Source organism: Globicephala melas, chromosome 10 (assembly GCF_963455315.2).
Source record: "Globicephala melas chromosome 10, mGloMel1.2, whole genome shotgun sequence".
Lineage (NCBI taxonomy): Eukaryota > Metazoa > Chordata > Mammalia > Artiodactyla > Delphinidae > Globicephala > Globicephala melas.
This window is the reverse complement of record NC_083323.1, coordinates 94889299-94906610: the sequence shown is the minus strand read 5'-3', so window position 1 is coordinate 94906610 and position 17312 is coordinate 94889299. Positions and strand designations below refer to the sequence as shown.

The 17312-nt window shown below is 40.2% G+C and overlaps 1 protein-coding gene across 2 annotated transcripts; it reads left to right on the top strand.

The window, feature by feature from the left end:
* The first annotated feature begins 3948 nt into the window (after positions 1-3948).
* Positions 3949-16791, top strand: CLEC2D (C-type lectin domain family 2 member D). Of its 2 annotated transcripts, XM_030834485.3 has the most exons (5): positions 3949-4078; positions 10250-10369; positions 12959-13134; positions 13708-13814; positions 15510-16791. In XM_030834485.3, the coding sequence occupies exons 1-5, from the start codon at positions 4000-4002 to the stop codon at positions 15640-15642; spliced, it is 615 nt and encodes a 204-aa protein (XP_030690345.2). In that variant the 5' UTR covers positions 3949-3999; the 3' UTR covers positions 15643-16791. The 2 variants fall into 2 exon arrangements, with proteins under 2 accessions (XP_030690345.2, XP_060162774.1); XM_060306791.2 differs by lacking the exon at positions 15510-16791 and having other exon boundaries at positions 13708-15480.
* Positions 16792-17312: the final 521 nt, after the last annotated feature.

Sequence of the window (17312 nt, the reverse complement as noted above, 5' to 3'; positions counted from 1 at the left end):
TTCAGTTGTTGGCTATTACAAATAATTCTGCTATAGCGATTTTGTGTATGTCTTTTTATGTACATATGTGTTTATTTGGGGGGGGCAATGTGACTAAAATTTCTGGATCATGGTTTAGCTATGATCAACTTTAGTTGTTATGTCAAAGAGTGTTCCAAAATTTCTATAAATATTTATACCCCCACCAACAGTGTATAAGCGTTCCAGTTGTTTTATATCATCCCTAAGAAATTATATACTGACCTTTTTCATTTTATCCATTAGAGTAGATGTTTAGTGATATCTGTGGAATATTTTCCCTGTGAAAATGTTTTTTTCTATACCAAGGTAAAGTAAATCTCATTCATGTTGTCTGGTATGGCAAAATTCTGGACGTTTCACAAAATAATACTAAGGAGTAATGCTTAATAATAAAGTTACTAATAGTAACTTTTGTCAACAGGAAATGATCTTCTCCTTAGGGATTCGGTGACAATTTGTTATGGAATTTATTCAAACATCTGTTGCTATGTTTTCAAGGTCACCAATCTTTTCTCCTGCAAGTCTAACCTGCCATTAATCTACTCAGGGAATTTTTCATCGCAAGAAATTGCAGTTTTTGTCACTAGAAGTTGGGTTTGTATCTTTTCTTAAATATCTTCTGTGACTGTACTTAATAGTTATAGAAACATTTTGATTTCCTTATCTGCTATTTGTAATATCTGTATTATTCCTGATGCTGAAAGCTCAGCCCTTTGTGCACTGGTGCTGTTAGACCTGCGCGGTCTCCTAGGAGTTTCGACTCGCCCAGGAAACAACAAGAGTCGGAAGTCGATGCAAAACGCAAGAGGTTTATTGAAGGCCGGTGCACCGGGGTTCCTTGGTCCTCACGCAAGAGGTCGAAGAAGGAACCCCTTTTGGGCGCGAATATGTCAGTTTTATAGGTTCCCACTTCCCCGTATGTAAATTATAGATTTGGTTGTGTTTTCCTGCTGATTGGTCCCGGCTTAGGCTCGGACCAGAGAGGGAACTTGTCCCCAGCTTCCTGATTGGTCTTTGACAGATACCTTTTTTACATTTTGTTTATCTCCCTCCTTCTCAGAAGGGAGCCGGACATCCTGGAAATTCACCCGTTGTCTAAGAAGCCCCTATTGTCTGGAGAGTTCTTAATCATTAGCTGGAACAATGTCCCTCGAGTCCCACAGTGCCTAATCAAATCTCAGAGACAGAATTTTGGGTGCAGTAGAAAAGAATAGCTTTATTGCTTTGCCAGGCAAAGGGGGACACAGCGGGCCCATGCCCTGAAAAACTGTGTGTCCCAATCCAGGGGAATTTGGTGTGGAGTTTTAGCAATGGTTCAAGAACTGGGGTTGCTGATAAGATTAGGGTGTGTGCAGGGACTGCACTCCTTTAATCTGGTCTCAGGTAATCTAATGAGTTTCTGTGGTTCCTTAAATCTGGCCTCAGGTGGTCTGCTCGAAGAGCTTCTCTGGTTACTTTAATCTGGAATGAAGAATGCTGACATCTTTCACTTGTTGGGGGGTTTAGTTCTATAAAGACCTTAAAGATATTGTTATGTGTATCCCTTGAGGCAGAACCAGCGCCCTGCCCCAAGGCTGCACTGTTGTTTCTTGACTGTTCCTCCCTTGTCTCTGCATCCCCTCCCTTCCCTGATTAGCAACTGTTCTAATCTGTCTTTAGAACTCAGGGAAGGTCATGGAGGCTGGAGTCTATTCCTTACAAACAAGAAATGGGGGACAGAAAGACTTCCATGCCCAGGAGTCCCACAGGGTCCTGCTCCGTTTCATTCCTGGGCCTGTTTGTATTGGCTCATTTTCTTCACATCATGGGTCATGATTTCCTGCTTCTTTGCAATCTTTGATAGCATTCCAGAGATTGTGAGTTTTTACCTTGTTGGGTATTGGATATTTTTGCATTTCTCTAAGTATTCTTGAATTTGTTCTGAGACACAGTTAAATTATTTGGAAATGGTTCTAGCCTTTTGAGTCTTCCTTTTAAGATTTGTGTAAAGGAAAAGTCTACAGTCCTTCCTAATTGGTGTTTCTTCCCCGTGAATCTCCTTTACTATGCACACAGAACTCTTCACTTCTGTTCACTTCTGGTCACCAAATGCACGAGATTTTTCCCCTAAACAAGCAATTCTCTATGACACTAGCCTGGTGTCCCACGATTTAACTCAATTCTAATACTATCAACCTGGAGATAGCATCAGATCCCACAGGTTAAGGGCCCAGTCCCACAAGATTGCTTCCCACTTCAGATGCCAGTGCAAGTAGTAGGCCCCCAGGTTACCCATAACTTCTGTTCAATTTGACTACAAATCAGAGATTACCATGACCCCCTCCTCGATTTTGATTAATTTGCCAGAGTGGCTCATAGAGTTCAGGGAAACCCTTATGCTTACCAGTTTATTAGAGGGTGTGATAAAGGATACAGATAAACAGCTTGATGAAGAGATTATATAGGGTGAGATCTGGGAGGGTCTTGAGGGCAGGAGCCTCTATCCCCATGAAGTTGGGGGCATCACCCTCCTGGTGTGAACGCGTTCATCAGTTTGGAAGCTCTCTGAATGCCATGCAATTGAGATTTTATGGAGGCTTCCTTGAATAGGCATGATCGGTGGTTAACTCCATTTCCAGCTCCTCTCCGCTCTCTGGAGGATGGGGGTGGAGCTGATAATTCCAAGCTTCTGAATCATGACATGGTCTTGCTGGTGACCAACCCCCTCCAGGAACCCATCCACCCAGAGTCACCTCATCAGAACAAAAGATGCTCCTCGTGCAATTATCACTTAGGAATTTACAAGGGTTTTAGGAGCTTTGCGCCAGGAACAGGAACATTTTACATATATAAAAGATATATGTATTTTTCCTATCATCTCAATTTGTTAGAAGCAATCAGGTCACCATTTAGTCTATGGCTAATCGTTCCCCACCACTGAAGCAAGATATTTATGAGTACTCCTAAAAGGCCCCATAAATGATGAGGTTTCCCAGTCTGGCTGGTCTGAACAGGCACTATTCCCATCTGGATGGGAACACTGGATACTGCTTCCTCTAGTCATTTCATGTTTTTTTCCCTCCATCCTCATACACAAGTGCTGATCAGTACACTGCTGAATACCCAAGGGGGACACTCTGTACACCCCCAGAATCCTCTGGCTGTGTATCTCTTTCTTTTCTGATACTCTATCTGCATAGCCCTTGTCTCTGAGCTTCCCCTCTTCACCTCAGGGAATCTCTTGGCATTTCTCTTGTTTTCCCCTGCTTAAATCACACATACAGAACTGTCTCTGGGCAGTAGCTGGGGCAATTGCAGGACTCACCAAATTTGTTTTCAGAAGATCACTGCCCTTCATTGATTGATGCCCAGTGATTGAAAAGGATTTTTTTTTCACACATTTTCTTTTTTTTCTTTTTAGTTGATTCAGGCAAGAAAGTAAATCTGGTCCCTGTTATTCCATTTTGACAGGGAACAGAAGTCTGTGGAGTTGATCTTTTTTTTTTTTAATTAATTAATTAATTTATTTATTTTTGGCTGTGTTGGGTCTTCGTTTCTGTGCGAGGGCTTTCCCTAGTTGCGGTGAGCGGGGGTCACTCTTCATCGCAGTGCACGGGCCTCTCACTATCGTGGCCTCTCTTGTTGTGGGGTATAGGCTGCAGACGCGCAGGCTCAGTAGTTGTGGCTCACGGGTCTAGTTGCTCTGTGGAATGTGGGATATTCCCAGACCAGGGCTCGAACCCGTGTCCCCTGCATTGGCAGGCAGATTCTCAACCACTGCTCCACTAGAGAAGCCCCAATCTTTCTAAGTTAAAAGCACTTTGCGTTTTAAAATTCTAAAGGACTTGTCAGCTTCATTTATTTCCTTTACAGCCCACTTACTGGGCGGTAGTTTTGTTTCTCTTTTAGCTGATTGTTCAGATTCAAACTGTTTCCCCTCCCAGTTCATGCTTTTGCAACTATTTCGAGAGTGCCAAGTACTCCTGATGAAGCAGAAGCATGACTGTGGAGGAAGCTTCTTTGAAAATCTTACAGACAGAACCTACCTCCAGAGAAAGCATGGAGGAGGGACGATCTGGTAAGGTAAAATTGATAAGCTTTGACAAAACAAAACAGCTTTTATTCCACTGACCACTGACAGCAGGATAGAAATTGCACTGCAGGAATATAATTCTTCACAGTTAACCTCCATAGAAGGAGAGATGTTTTGAGGGACTAGAGGTAGGTGAGAGGACAAGTGTGTAATTGTTGTGTTGGTGATTGTGTTACTGTGTACGTTACTTAAATATTTCTGCACAGTGAATTAGGTTACAGGAGGCTAAGAGAAAAATGTTCTCTGGGTTTATTTTATTAGTCCTTGCTGGCAACCTGCACCCTGGCAAGTCACATTATGATATTAAATAACAGATCATTATATCCCAGAGTCATGGCAAACAGACAACAATGGATTTGTTTTCTTAATTTTTATTTATTTATTTAATATATCTTTATTGGAGTATAACTGCTTTACAATGTTGTGTTAGTTTCTGTTGTACAACAAAGTGAATCAGTTATAAGTATACGAATATCCCCATATCCTCTCCCTCTTGAGCTTTTCTCTCATCCTCCCTATCCCACCCCTTTGTTTATTTATTTTTGAGGTTTTTTTTTTTTTGGTATATCTAACAATTTGGAAATACATATACTAATAAAAGTTGCCAGTACCTACTGTATAGACAGGGGACTCAGCTCAATATTAGGTAACAACCTAAATGGGAAAAGAATTTGAAAAAGAATAGATACATGTATATGTAAAAAAACAAAATTAACCATGACACCTATTCTGTAGTCTGATTGAATCTAGTAATCATATACTTGGAATTTGTTATTTGTTAGACACTGGGCTACAAAGACAAATTGTATTTAGACCCTGATTTCAGGGTTTCATCATCTCAAGGACAGCCAAATGAGTTACTCCAATTTGATGTGATTAGTGCTACAATATACTTAATGAAACCTAGGGAGTTGGAGATGGCTTCACTTCTGAAGTGACCTTTGACCTGGTGTCACATTTTCTAGAAGAAATAGGATTAAAACTCACAATTTTAAAAGAAATATTTATTGCAGTATGGTTGCTTTACAGTGTTGTCTTCGTTTCTGCTGTGCAGCAAAGTGAATCAGTTATACATATATCCCCTCTTTCTTAGTTTTCCTTCCCAGTTAGTTCAGCACAGAGCACTGAGTAGAGTTCCCTGTGGTATACAGTAGGTTCTCACTAGTTATCTATTTTATACATAGTAGTGTGTATATGTCAACCCCAATCTCCCAATTCATGCCACCCCTCCCTTCCCCCCTTGGCATCTGTAAGTTTGTTCTCTACATCTGTGTCTCTATTTCTGCTTTGCAAATAAGTACATCTGTACCATTTTTCTAGATTCCACATATAAGTGATATTATATGATATTTGTTTTTCGCTTTCTGACTTACTTCACTCTGTATAACAGTCTCTAGGTCTATCCATGTCTCTGCAAATGGCACTATTTCGTTCCTTTTTATGGCTGAGTAATATTCCATTGTATATTTGTAACACATCTTCTTTATCCATTCCTCTGTTGATGGACATTTAGGTTGCTTCCATGTCCTGGCTATTGTAAATAGTGCTGCAATGAACATTAGGGTACATGCATCTTTTTGAATTATGGTTTTCTCCAGGTATATGCCCAGGAGTGGGATTGTAGTTCTGTTTTTAGTTTTTTGAGGAGCTTCCATAGTGGCTGTACCAGTTTACATACCCACCAACAGTGTAGGAAGGTTTCCTTTTCTTCACATCTTCTCCAGCATTTATTGTTTGTAGATTTTTTGATGATGGTCATTCTGACCAGTGTGACCAGTGTGATGATGGTCATTCTGACCAGTGTGATGGTTAACTTCTTCTTTCTTCTTCTTGTGGGATAAGGGGCGGTGACCACTCTTAGCTACTTCCTTCCTCATTCTCACCAGTGTGAGGTGATACCTCATTGTAGTTTTGATTTGCGTTTCTCTAATAATTAGTGATGTTGAGCATCTTTCATGTGTTTGTTGGCCATCTGTGTGTCTTCTTTGGAGAAATAAAAGTCATAATTTTTTGTTCAAAAAGTAATTCTAACTAAGTACAAAAGTATATTTTCTTTCCTTTGGGTACAAAAGTGTCCCACAAAATTCCCTTTTGGAATCAAGGGTAAATCTGATATTCAGTGATATCATTAACTATTTCAGCTAAAATCTATTGAGGCTCATTTCTGTGTCCAAATGATTTTCTCTTTGCTTCCCCCTTTGTCTCTCTTCCTCTTTATGTCTCTCTCTCTCTGTCTCACAGGCTCTGGTGTACTTTTGTGTTTCCTCTCTCTCTCTCTCTTCCTCTCTCTCTTTCTCTCTTTCCTATTCATTCCCTGGCCCTTTGATTATGGTGGCTCTTCAGCTAGCCTTATGTCACCCTGTTTAGAGTACCTTACCAAAGTAGTTTATAAAACGTGCCTTACCAGAAATTTTCAGGAGTGATCATAAAAATGATATGAGCATTTTTTAAACATAATCATTTTAGTTAAAGAGTTTTGATTTAATGAGAACATCAGAGTATTAAAACAACATGGTGATTAGTAAAAGCATTTGTTGAAATATAGTATCTGTTTAATTTTGTTATTTATCAACATCCATGCATTAAAAAAAAAAATTGTAACCTCCTTCCCCTCTCCCCAGTTGATGTTAGCTGAGAATTAATTTCTTACTGTTCTCTGAGGAGACTTTTGTTTAATAAAACCATGAATAATTATTGACTCAAAAAAAAAGTCCCTGCAGAAACTGGAACTATTGGTATATAGATCCTTTGTCATTTAAAAACCGATGTGGGTGTTTGAGGGTGGGAGTTGGAGGCTAAACCCAACCGCCAGCAAACCCTTTAGCATTTGTAGTTTATAGCAAATTTGATGAGAAAGAAAAAGAACATAGCTCACACGTGCTTGTATTTCAGTCCAGCAGAAAGAATACCTTTTACTGAACCTCTATTTTCTGCTAAAAACAAACATTTCCTTCTTTCTTCTTCCCTTCCCCCCTCCCTGAATTTTATTTTTTATCAACAGGATATTGTGGTTCCTGAAACACAGGGTTCATGCTTAATGAAAAAGGAAGTTCTTAACGTTAATGTTTTTCTAGCTAAGTCAAGTGATTTCATAACCGAAACTATTTGACCAGTGCAAATGTGAAACCTATTCTTTTGAAATTTAAACTGTTCCTGTAAGTTAACTAAGTTTTCTAGAACATGAAAATAAAAGTTAAAACCAGTAGACCAGTAATATGGTTCATTTCTCTGTTCTTCTGTGAGATAATTTCTGACACCATTTTTCAAACTAGAAATTTGAAGGTTGTTGTGTTCAGAGTGTAATATAAGAGGCATACGAATTTAGAGGGAGACAAAAAAAGGACACACCAGAGGAGTGTTAGGAAGGAAGCAATTTTCCTCTGCTCTTCTGGCTGGTTTAAGAATTAAATTGACATGAGATAAATAACAGGAGAAAATCAAACAAAAGTTTAATAACATGTATACATGGGAGAGACACAGGAAAATGAGTAACAGACTAAAATGGCCAAAAACTTCACCTTAAATACTGTCTCCAGCTAATGACAAAAGATGTTGGGGGTAGTGGTTTGGGACTTCAAAGGGGAGGAAGGTCATTGACAAGGATATGGAAAAGCAAATGTTTGGTGAATAAATGTTTGCTGGGCCACACAGAGACAAGGGACACAAGAGTAGACTCTGATCTTTAGGCCATGTTCAGTTTAAAATCATCACACTCACCTCTTAATCTTTGCAGATATCTCTGGTGATAGCTCTATTCCAGGAACAGGCCTTCTATCTAAATTGTTTTAGGCAGTTAGGGGGATGGTCAAAGATTCTTCCTGAGTCTTTTGGGCCTTGATGGTTTTCAGCTTGAAATAATCCACGTGCCAAAGAGACATTTGGGGGTGGCAAATTTTATTCCCCTACAAAAAAGGAGAAGAGAAGTATTAATAAGTAAGCAAGAAAGAGAAATGGAACATGAAACAAGGGAGGGTGTTAGGAGCTAGATATAGGGAAATAAAGGAGAAGAAAAAGGGGGGACTTTTAGAAGATTAGTAAGGGGGCAAATAGGAGATTTATTGGAGAGGTGTAAGGCGAGATGTACGTCTTACTCTTCTAACAATGAAAAAAATTATGGAAGTCATAACATACTGAGTTTCTAAGACAATTTTGCTTTAATGTAGAGCCAGAAAGAATGAAGGTCGAGATTTTCTTATGGAGGCAAAATCCAAATGTCGTTGTATACTGTTTAAACAAGCCAATGCGATATTGTTTTCCCCTGCCTAGCATTTAAACTGAGGTTCCCTATCATTCTGGAAGATATACGTGAAATGTAGTGGTTAAAAGAAAGTCAGCAGGAACTTTTTCAAAGTATAGTTGACATTCAGTAAAATTCGCTCTCTTGGGTTACATTTCTATGAGTTTCGACAAATACATATAATCATGTAACCACATCACAATCAAGATATAGAACAGCTCCACACCGGCCACGCCCATGCCCTTTGTAAACATTTCTTTCCCGTTCCCTCACCCTTTGGCAACCACTGATCTGTTTTCAGTTCTTACACTCTTGCTTTAGAAGAATGTCTACGGAGTCTGACTGTTTTTCACTTGGCGTAATGCATTTAAATTCATCCATATTGTACTGTGTATCAATAGTGTGGACTTAGTAAAGAGAGACATTATTCACAAGGACTCTTACAATAGGAAAAGGGCTCTAAAAAGGTTCTCATGTTATAAATAGGGCAAGAAGGGGAACAGAACACCTGTGGGGAAAGAGAGCATGAGTGTGAAGAGCAGGTGTCATTTCCAGAGTTAACACTTCTCACTTGTGTCCCAGGGACACGTGGTCATGAGCACACATGAGCTGTTATGCATCTCAGTGCTTTCTTTAGTGCTTGTTTGCATTTTCAGGCAAGCCAGAGTTTGGGGGTCTTTGGGGAGGAGAGGGCCTCACTAAAATTTATCAAGCCAAAGCAAAATAAGAAATGAAGAATTTTGAACATGTTACTGAGTGCCAGCTCGCTTAGCTCGCCACACGACAGGCCAATGAATCAGAGAGGAGATGTTGAGGCAGGGAATACAACTGTACTCGGAAAGCTGGCAGACCGAGAAGATGGCAGACTAGTGTCTCCAGTAAACCGTCTTGTCAGGTCTGGATGCCAGTTTCTTTTATAGAATCAGAGGTGGTGAGGAAGTAAAGTAAAAGGGCCATCAGTCTTGCAAAACATATCCTGGAATGACCAGCCTCAGTGAGGGGATGGTTAATTTCTTCTTTCTTGCAGCCATTCACAGGTGGGCAGGGTCAGATTGTCTCCCTGTGAGCCCAACCAAGGCACTTTAGTATAACATTCAGGCAGAGGGGCAGGGTTCCCTGAGGCAAACCATGATGTATGATTATAATAAGAAAAGCAACAAAAAGCAAAGGTTAAAATCAAAGAAACAGATTGAACATGGAGTCTGATTTAGCTTTTCCCTATTAAAATTCCCCACTGTCAATTTCCATTCCACAATCTTGTGGGATAAGGGGCGGTGACCACTCTTAGCTACTTCCTGCCTTGTAGGGATGATGAGGGGTGATCGTGGAACGGAATCGATCAGCATTGGGCAGGGAATAATTCTTAGAAGTTTTAGTAAATAGTACAATTCTCAGTTATTCAGACCTGACGCTGTCCTGTTCAGTAGAACAGGACTAAACAAGTACATTGATCCACGCTTCTCCAGCTGTAAGGAAATTGCAGTCTCAACACTTATCCTTTTTTTTTGCCGTACGCGGGCCTCTCACCGCTGTGGACTCTCCTGTTTCCGGACGCGCAGGCTCAGCGGCCGTGGCTCACGGGCCCAGCCGCTCCGTGGCATGTGGGATCTTCCCGGACCGGGGCATGAACCCGTGTCCCCTGCATCGGCAGGCGGACTCTAAACCGCTGCGCCACCAGAGACGCTCTGATTCTTATTCTCTCATTAGCTCTTCTTTCAATAACTGGAAGCTTCTCTAGGGGAAAACAAACTCAGTTTCTTGGGCCGTGGTTCTCATTTGTGGACCTGGACCTTTTGTGAAGGGGGTTGGCAATAGGGGAGTTGAGGTACAGCTGACTGTACAGGTTGGTTCTGTGATAAATTTAAGTTTTTCTTCCTAATACCTTCATGAGATTGAGATTATGACATTTGTATTTATAGGTAAAGACCTCCAAAGAAAACGCCTACTAATTACATCTCCTCTAATCCTGCTTTACTCTTCCATCATCATTATTATTGTCCTGACTACAGTTGTGATGGTACTTTCCATTTTTTTGTCAGGTAAGTTACCTGTTCTCCAAACTTTACTATGTTCTTCACACGTTCATGTTGTCGATAAATAGTTACTGAGCTCCATTATGTGCCAGGCACTGTGTGAAGTGCCTGAGGTATATCAGTGAACAAAACACACAAAAAAATCCCTGCTCCCAGGGAACTCATATTGTAGCAGGAAGACGCAGATACTATAATATAGGGGTAACAGTTTGAAGAATACAAGGGGCCAGGGTAAGCCTCCTTGAAAGGATGACTTTTCAGCAAACTTTTGAAGGTGATGAAGGAGCCATGTGGCTATATGGGGAAAGCATTCCAGGTGGCAGGAACAAGCAGAATCAAAGGAGGAATCTCCTTGGTATGTTGGAGGAAAAGCAAGGAGGCTTCTTCAGCTAAAGCAAAATGAGAATGAGGGAGAGTAATGGGCTGGGGGGTCAGGGAGATAATAGCCTTATGAGTCAGTTAAAAATTTCAGCTTTGGGCTTCCCTGGTGGCGCAGTGGTTGAGAGTCCGCCTGCTGATACAGGGGACACGGGTTCGTGCCCCGTTCCTGGAAGATCCCACATGCCGCGGAGCGGCTGGGCCCGTGAGCCGTGGCCACTGAGCCTGCGCGTCCGGAACCTGTGCTCCGCAACGGGAGAGGCCACAACGGTGAGAGGCCCGCGTACCGCAAAAAAAAAAAAAAAAAGACTTCAGCTTTTATTTTGAATGTAGTGGGGAGGATGAGGAAGAGGGAAATTGTAGGAGAGGAATGCCATGATCTGCATTTCACTGTAGAATAATCATTTTGACAGCTACTTTGAGAAAAGATTGTTAGAAGTAAAAGTAGACTCAGGAACACCTATTAGGGAAAACTTGTAGAGATCCAGGCCAGAGAGGACCGTGGCTTGGTAAAGTGATGGTAAAAGTGGAGGTGGGACTAGGTGTCAGAATCTATCTACTTTGAAAGTTGAGTCAACAGTATTTCCTATCAGATTGGATAAGGGAGGAAAAAGTGAGGTTATGGAACAAAAACATCTATTCTTCCCATAGCCTACACTCTGAAATCTTGCTGGTTTCAGAGCAACTAACAAGGGCCCAAATATTTTCATATATATTTAGCAGAAATATGTATAAAACAAAAAACGACATAGGAAACCCTACGTTGTATTTTTGGTACTAAAATCAATATTTGAACTGTGTTATGTTTTGTCTACTAGAAGGGGTTTTTTTGTTTTTTGTTTTTGGGTTTTTTTTGTGTGTGTGTGTGTGGTACGCGGGCCTCTCACTGTTGTGGCCTCTCCCTTTACGGAGCACGCGCAGGCTCAGCGGCCATGGCTCACGGGCCCAGCCGCTCCGCGGCATGTGGGATCTTCCCAGACCGGGGCACAAACCCGTGTCCCCTGCATCGGCAGGCAGACTCCCAACCACTGCACCACCAGGGAAGCCCTACTAGAAGGTTTTATACCCCCTAAGAAATGTACCATAGTAAAATCTAGGAAAGGCAAGGAGTTTGCCTTTCTTTTGTCAAGAGTAAGAAGGACTGATACTAAGGAAGATGTGGGAAAGGGGATCTGTATGATACTAGGAAAGAGTACTACAGAAATTAAATGCTACAGAAATTGATTCCTTAAAGCCATTAGTGTCCGTGTACCCCTGGGAAGTCAGATACATAGGTACTCTGCTTGAAGTCCAGTGGACTGGTGACTTTTGTGCCTGGGATAAGACTGTTAGTGATGACTTAGGAAGGCAACAATTGAATGTACGTATTTCAAGACTGACCTCGGGGGTAAAAGATCACCATATAAAAAATACATATTTATTCACATATTAGTTTCTGTAGACCATTCTGTTCCAAGGCAAATCCTCAATATAATAAAATCATTTAGGAAAAACCAACTACTGCTAGCTTGCCCTCAGCAAGTGATCATGGATCTCAATATTGTATTCTCCCAGAAACCAAAAAAAGAAAAATGATCTCAGACAGGCCTGCTGTTTTGACAAGCAGTGAAATGCAATCATATTTCCACATATTGAGTAGCAGTTGGTATTTTATAAGTGGCTAAGTCTGGTAGCATTCCAAGAGGCATTAGAAATATTAGTTGGTAGTGCATCACAGCTCAGCAATTCTGCACATAACCAAGAGTTGGGCAGCATCCACAGAGAGTATTTATTATGTAGCCAGGCACTTAAGAATATGTTTCTGGAAGCAAAATAAGATGATGATAAGGGAAATTATGTAATGAGTGGTGCCAAAATACGTATAAAGGAAAACTATTCATTGGGAAAAACACACGCATTTGGGCATGGAAGACATTTTTAACAATTTGTCTACCTATAGAAAGTAGCTCCTGTTCAGATTTTAAGAAAAACAAAATGCTACTAGCGGAGGCCATAAAAGTACAAGAGTCTAGTTGATATTTGACCATGTTTTTCTTCAAATCCCTCATTTTGGAATTAGGTTATACTGTACCTACACATACACATGTATATATATATGTGTGTGTATATATACATATGTAAAAAAAAAGACTGACCTCAGGATGGTAAGTGGAAAAATAGATAAAAGGGATGAGAAAATGTGTTTGTTATGATTCACTGTGTCTGTCCAACTTTTAGTGAGAAACACGAAGACGGTCTCACATGTTCTGTATGTTACCTGCCCAAAAGAATGGATTGGATTTGGAAATAAGTGTTTTTATTTTTCTGAAGACGCAAGGAATTGGACATTCAGCCAGACATTCTGTACCTCATTAGAAGCTGGTCTTGGTCAGTTTGAAACCAAGGAGGAGCTGGTAAGAAATATTATTGGATCATGTTCTTTGTTGAATACTTAGCACCCTGAGAAAGATATAGGCTGCATAGGGTGAAAGCTGAAAGATAAGGAAGGACCCCATTCCGGGTAGACTTGGGGGCATGGGATGCATATTAGTGCCTAATATTTGTTTGGGGTATATTCTCTGCCTGGAACCCTGTGAGACAATTCAGATACATTCTCTCATGTAATCCTCATAGCTGACCTTCAATTAGATGTATTGTTCCCATTGTACAAAGAAATATGGTAATCATGTAATTTATCATACAAATTGGGACATTTTGGGAAGTGAAAGTGAGAATATTAATATTATGCTGGAACCACAGGCATAACCTGGGACTTTCCCAAATTGGGATGTATGGTCACTTTAATGTAATTTAGGATTAGAGATATTTGAGTGACTTAAGCTGAGAAGCGGGGACTAGTCTCCCTCCAGAGTCTAAGCTTTTCAATTATACCAGGCTGCCACCCAAAGAGAGAAGGCTGGAGGGAAGAGAGACTCAAGAGTAATATGAAAGAGACACGTGTTTTTACTTTCTGTGTTTTATAATAGAACTTCCTGAAAAGATATAAAGGCCCTTCTGACCATTGGATTGGCCTTAGAAGAGAATCATCACTTCATGTTTGGAAATGGACAGACAGCACTGAATATAACGCCTCGTACGTTTTTAGTCTTCTTTTCCTTCTATTGTGTTTACATGTGGTTATGTGTGGGCGTTGTGCTTATGGGAAAATAAATTTAATAGCATGGAAGGCTTACTGCTCTATGAGGTGCAAAATAGAAATCCTTTGTATGCTCTTCCACTTATTAGCTGTGCCTTTGGAAACACTTATTGTGATTTCAATTGGAATCTTAGCATAATGATGACATTTGACATAGTTTTTCCGCTTTCATCCATTGACTTAAACTGTGCTGAAATCCCTATTTAGAATGTAGAGAGAACAGCTGATGCACAGCAGGGGTCCTACAATCCCAAAAAGCCACTGAAGCATTGATATCCACAGACCCTCAGTCCACTCTCCCAGCGGCTGCGTCCATTCACAAAAGGGAGGTCGTCAGGGAACCCGTGGGAATCCCCCCTAAATTATCTCTGGAAGGAACTTAGGAGCATACCTTGGATTCTGAACACTTCAGTGGGGGTATTTTGAATTTAACCATTACATTGGAGCAGATAAAATATAAGGGCCCTGTCGCTTCCATCAATCACAGCTAAGTCGTTTTAAGAATTTACTATTAAGTAAATAGTTTTATTTTCACACTTATATGAAACAGGTCAGGAGAACACTGAAAATAATCTTCACTGAAGGCCACTGACAATGGAAGTAATCAATAAACAATCAATAATAAGAATAGAAAAGAGTTTTATTTGAGCCAAGCTGAGGAGTAGCCCGGAAGCCTGCTTCGCAGATTACTCTGAGAAACTGCTCCAGAGAAGCAGCGTTTCCAGCAGAGTTTTATATTTTATATTTAATATCTTGTCAGAACAGAGAACATTAAACAAGTCAGGGTTACATTTCTTCAAGGTTTCAAATAAAAAAAAAAAAGGACCAGCATGTACACAGCCGGCCAGTATGGCCTTGGCCTCTGGGAAGGGAGTCTTATCATTGAATGAGGACAAGCATTGGTGTCCCAAGAAGAGGGGCATTTAATCTTTATTTTTTTATTTTTTTGCGGTACGCGGGCCTCTCACTGTTGTGGCCTCTCCCGTTGCGGAGCACAGGCTCCGGACGCGCAGGCTCAGCGGCCCTGGCTCACGGGCCGCTCTGCGGCATGTGGGATCTTCCCGGACCGGGGCACGAACCCGCGTCCCCTGCATCGGCAGGCGGACTCTCAACCACTGCGCCACCAGGGAAGCCCCTAATTTTTATTTTTAACATGGTCATTCTTTACTTCTGGTCAACGTGCCCTTTTCTTTAATAATTAAAGCGGATGTACAAATGTATGTTTGATAGGCCACATTTTAGATAGCATAAAATTCAAGTTAACTCATGTATAAGCCAGAATGACTTCCCTATATCTCAAAATGTGAAAATTTCTTTTATCACCGCTGATGGCAGCAGTTCACTTGGCTACAACAGCAAGCACTAGTTAAATACCTGATAAACAACATAACTGGATTTGGTATGGACGATGATAATCTTCTGATATTCAAGCAGGGACTCTGAGAATAGAAAAGGAACGAAATACAGACGTGGTATATATTTACGAAGAAGCCATATGAATGACAGATTTTCACTTTTCTCTTGTTCACATGAAAAATACCTGGAGTAGGGGTGCTGAAGAATACAGAGGAGGAATGAATGTAGATGTCTGTCCAACCTATGCTTTTTTAATATTTTTGTGTTTGGTTTTAGGTTTGTTATCAAAGGAGTTGGGGAATGTGCCTACCTGAATGACATTGGACTTAGTAGCTCCAGGAGCTACACAGAGAGAAACTGGATTTGCAGCAAGACAAATAATAATGTCACCGTGGAGTTAATACTTTAAGGACTTTTTAGGGAATTTCACGCACCATCTCCAAGAGATGCATTATAAATTGTTATATACAGCTGCTGCTGTATTTCTTGGCCTGCCAAAAATATTAACAATGTGCATTTATAATCCTTGTTACCAGCAAAGAGGCAAGCTATCCTTGAATGATGTAATATAGGGATTTGGAAGAGCATGCTTCTAAACTAAGTGGGTGTTAAGTAATATGAGCTGATATTTGTATTTTGAACCCTATAAATATGAACGAGTTCCTCCTTTTCTGTACAGACAGCCCTGTATTTGTACACATGGGACCATAAAAATGACTATGACAGCTGAAACCATGCAAAATGATTTTAATAACCAATGAGAAAAGATACAATTGGTTGACACATTCAAAATTCTCTTACTGTCAGTTAAAAATATATAGGGAAATTTTAAAAAGCACTAAGACTAGGGACTTCCCTGGTGATCCAGTGGCTAAGACTCTATGCTCCCAATGCAGGGGGCCTGGGTTTGATCCCTGGTCAGGGAACTAGATCCCACATGCCACAACTAAAGATTCCACATGCCGCAACTAAAGATTCTGCATGCCTCAACAAAGTTTGAAGATCCCAAGTACCGCAACTAAGACCTGGCACACCTGTTAACCATAAGTTTGTCTCTGTTTTGTAGATAAGTTCATTTGTACACTTTTTTAGATTCCACATATAAGCAATATTGTATGATATTTGTCTTTCTTGTCAGTTTCCTTTTGTAATTCTATATACAGTTTTGTATATATTTATATATATTATATATTTTTATTATTATATACACTTGAGATTATGTATGGATGCTTTTTGGCTTACAGTTCATTTTATCTCAGGTTTTCTAAGAAGCAGGGACTATGTCTAGTTCACTTCTGTGTCCTTGGAGACTACTATTGGGTTGGCCAAAAAGTTCGTTCAGGTGTTGTGATATGGAAAAACCCGAACGAACTTTTTGGCCAACCCAATACAATGCCTCAGGTATAGCCTATGTTCTAAATATACCTATGGATATATCTTCATGACTATGAGATCCTTTCCTATTTGCTTACCTTTGCTTAGTTTCTGCTAACTTTCTTATAAAGAAAGCTAAATTTCCACAGAAATCTGGAAAGTAAAAAAAAAAAAAAAAGATTTTATATTGATAAACTTACAAATGAAAGTTTAAGTTAGTGTGACTAACTTACAAATGAAATTTGAGTCAAACTGTGACCCTAACTGACCTAGTATTCTTTTACAAACTATTTTCCAAGCCATGTATCTAAAGCATGAATTCTGTTTCTTAGCTGTGACCTTTATAAATTACATAGCCCCTCAAAGTAGAGTTTCTTCCCGTGGAAAATAAATACAAGTGTAGAGTTCCCTTTGCTAAATGGGAAGGAAACCTAAAATAGAGAGGATATAAGTATACCTGATTCATTTTACTTACAGCAGAAACTAAGACAACATTGTAAAGAAACTATACCCCAATAAAAATTAATAAAAAAAAGAAAACATGTTGAAATCAAACCTTTGATGGATATGAAACTATACCAAACTCACTTGGGAGCGTGCAGACAAAGCAGTCTCAGAACCTTCACAGTTCCTGACAAAACTGTCAATCTTGGATGGGGAGGGGTACAAGTAAGTCTAAATAATATTAAGAAGAATATTCTGTAC

Bases quoted from the DNA above. Each gene is read 5' to 3' on its own strand.
- CLEC2D (XM_060306791.2), top strand. From the start codon at position 4,000: ATGACTGTGGAGGAAGCTTCTTTGAAAATCTTACAGACAGAACCTACC. The intron at 10,370-12,958 runs GTAAGTTACCTG...TCCAACTTTTAG, and splicing joins ACTTTCCATTTTTTTGTCAG to TGAGAAACACGAAGACGGTC. The intron at 13,135-13,707 runs GTAAGAAATATT...GTTTTATAATAG, and splicing joins TTGAAACCAAGGAGGAGCTG to AACTTCCTGAAAAGATATAA.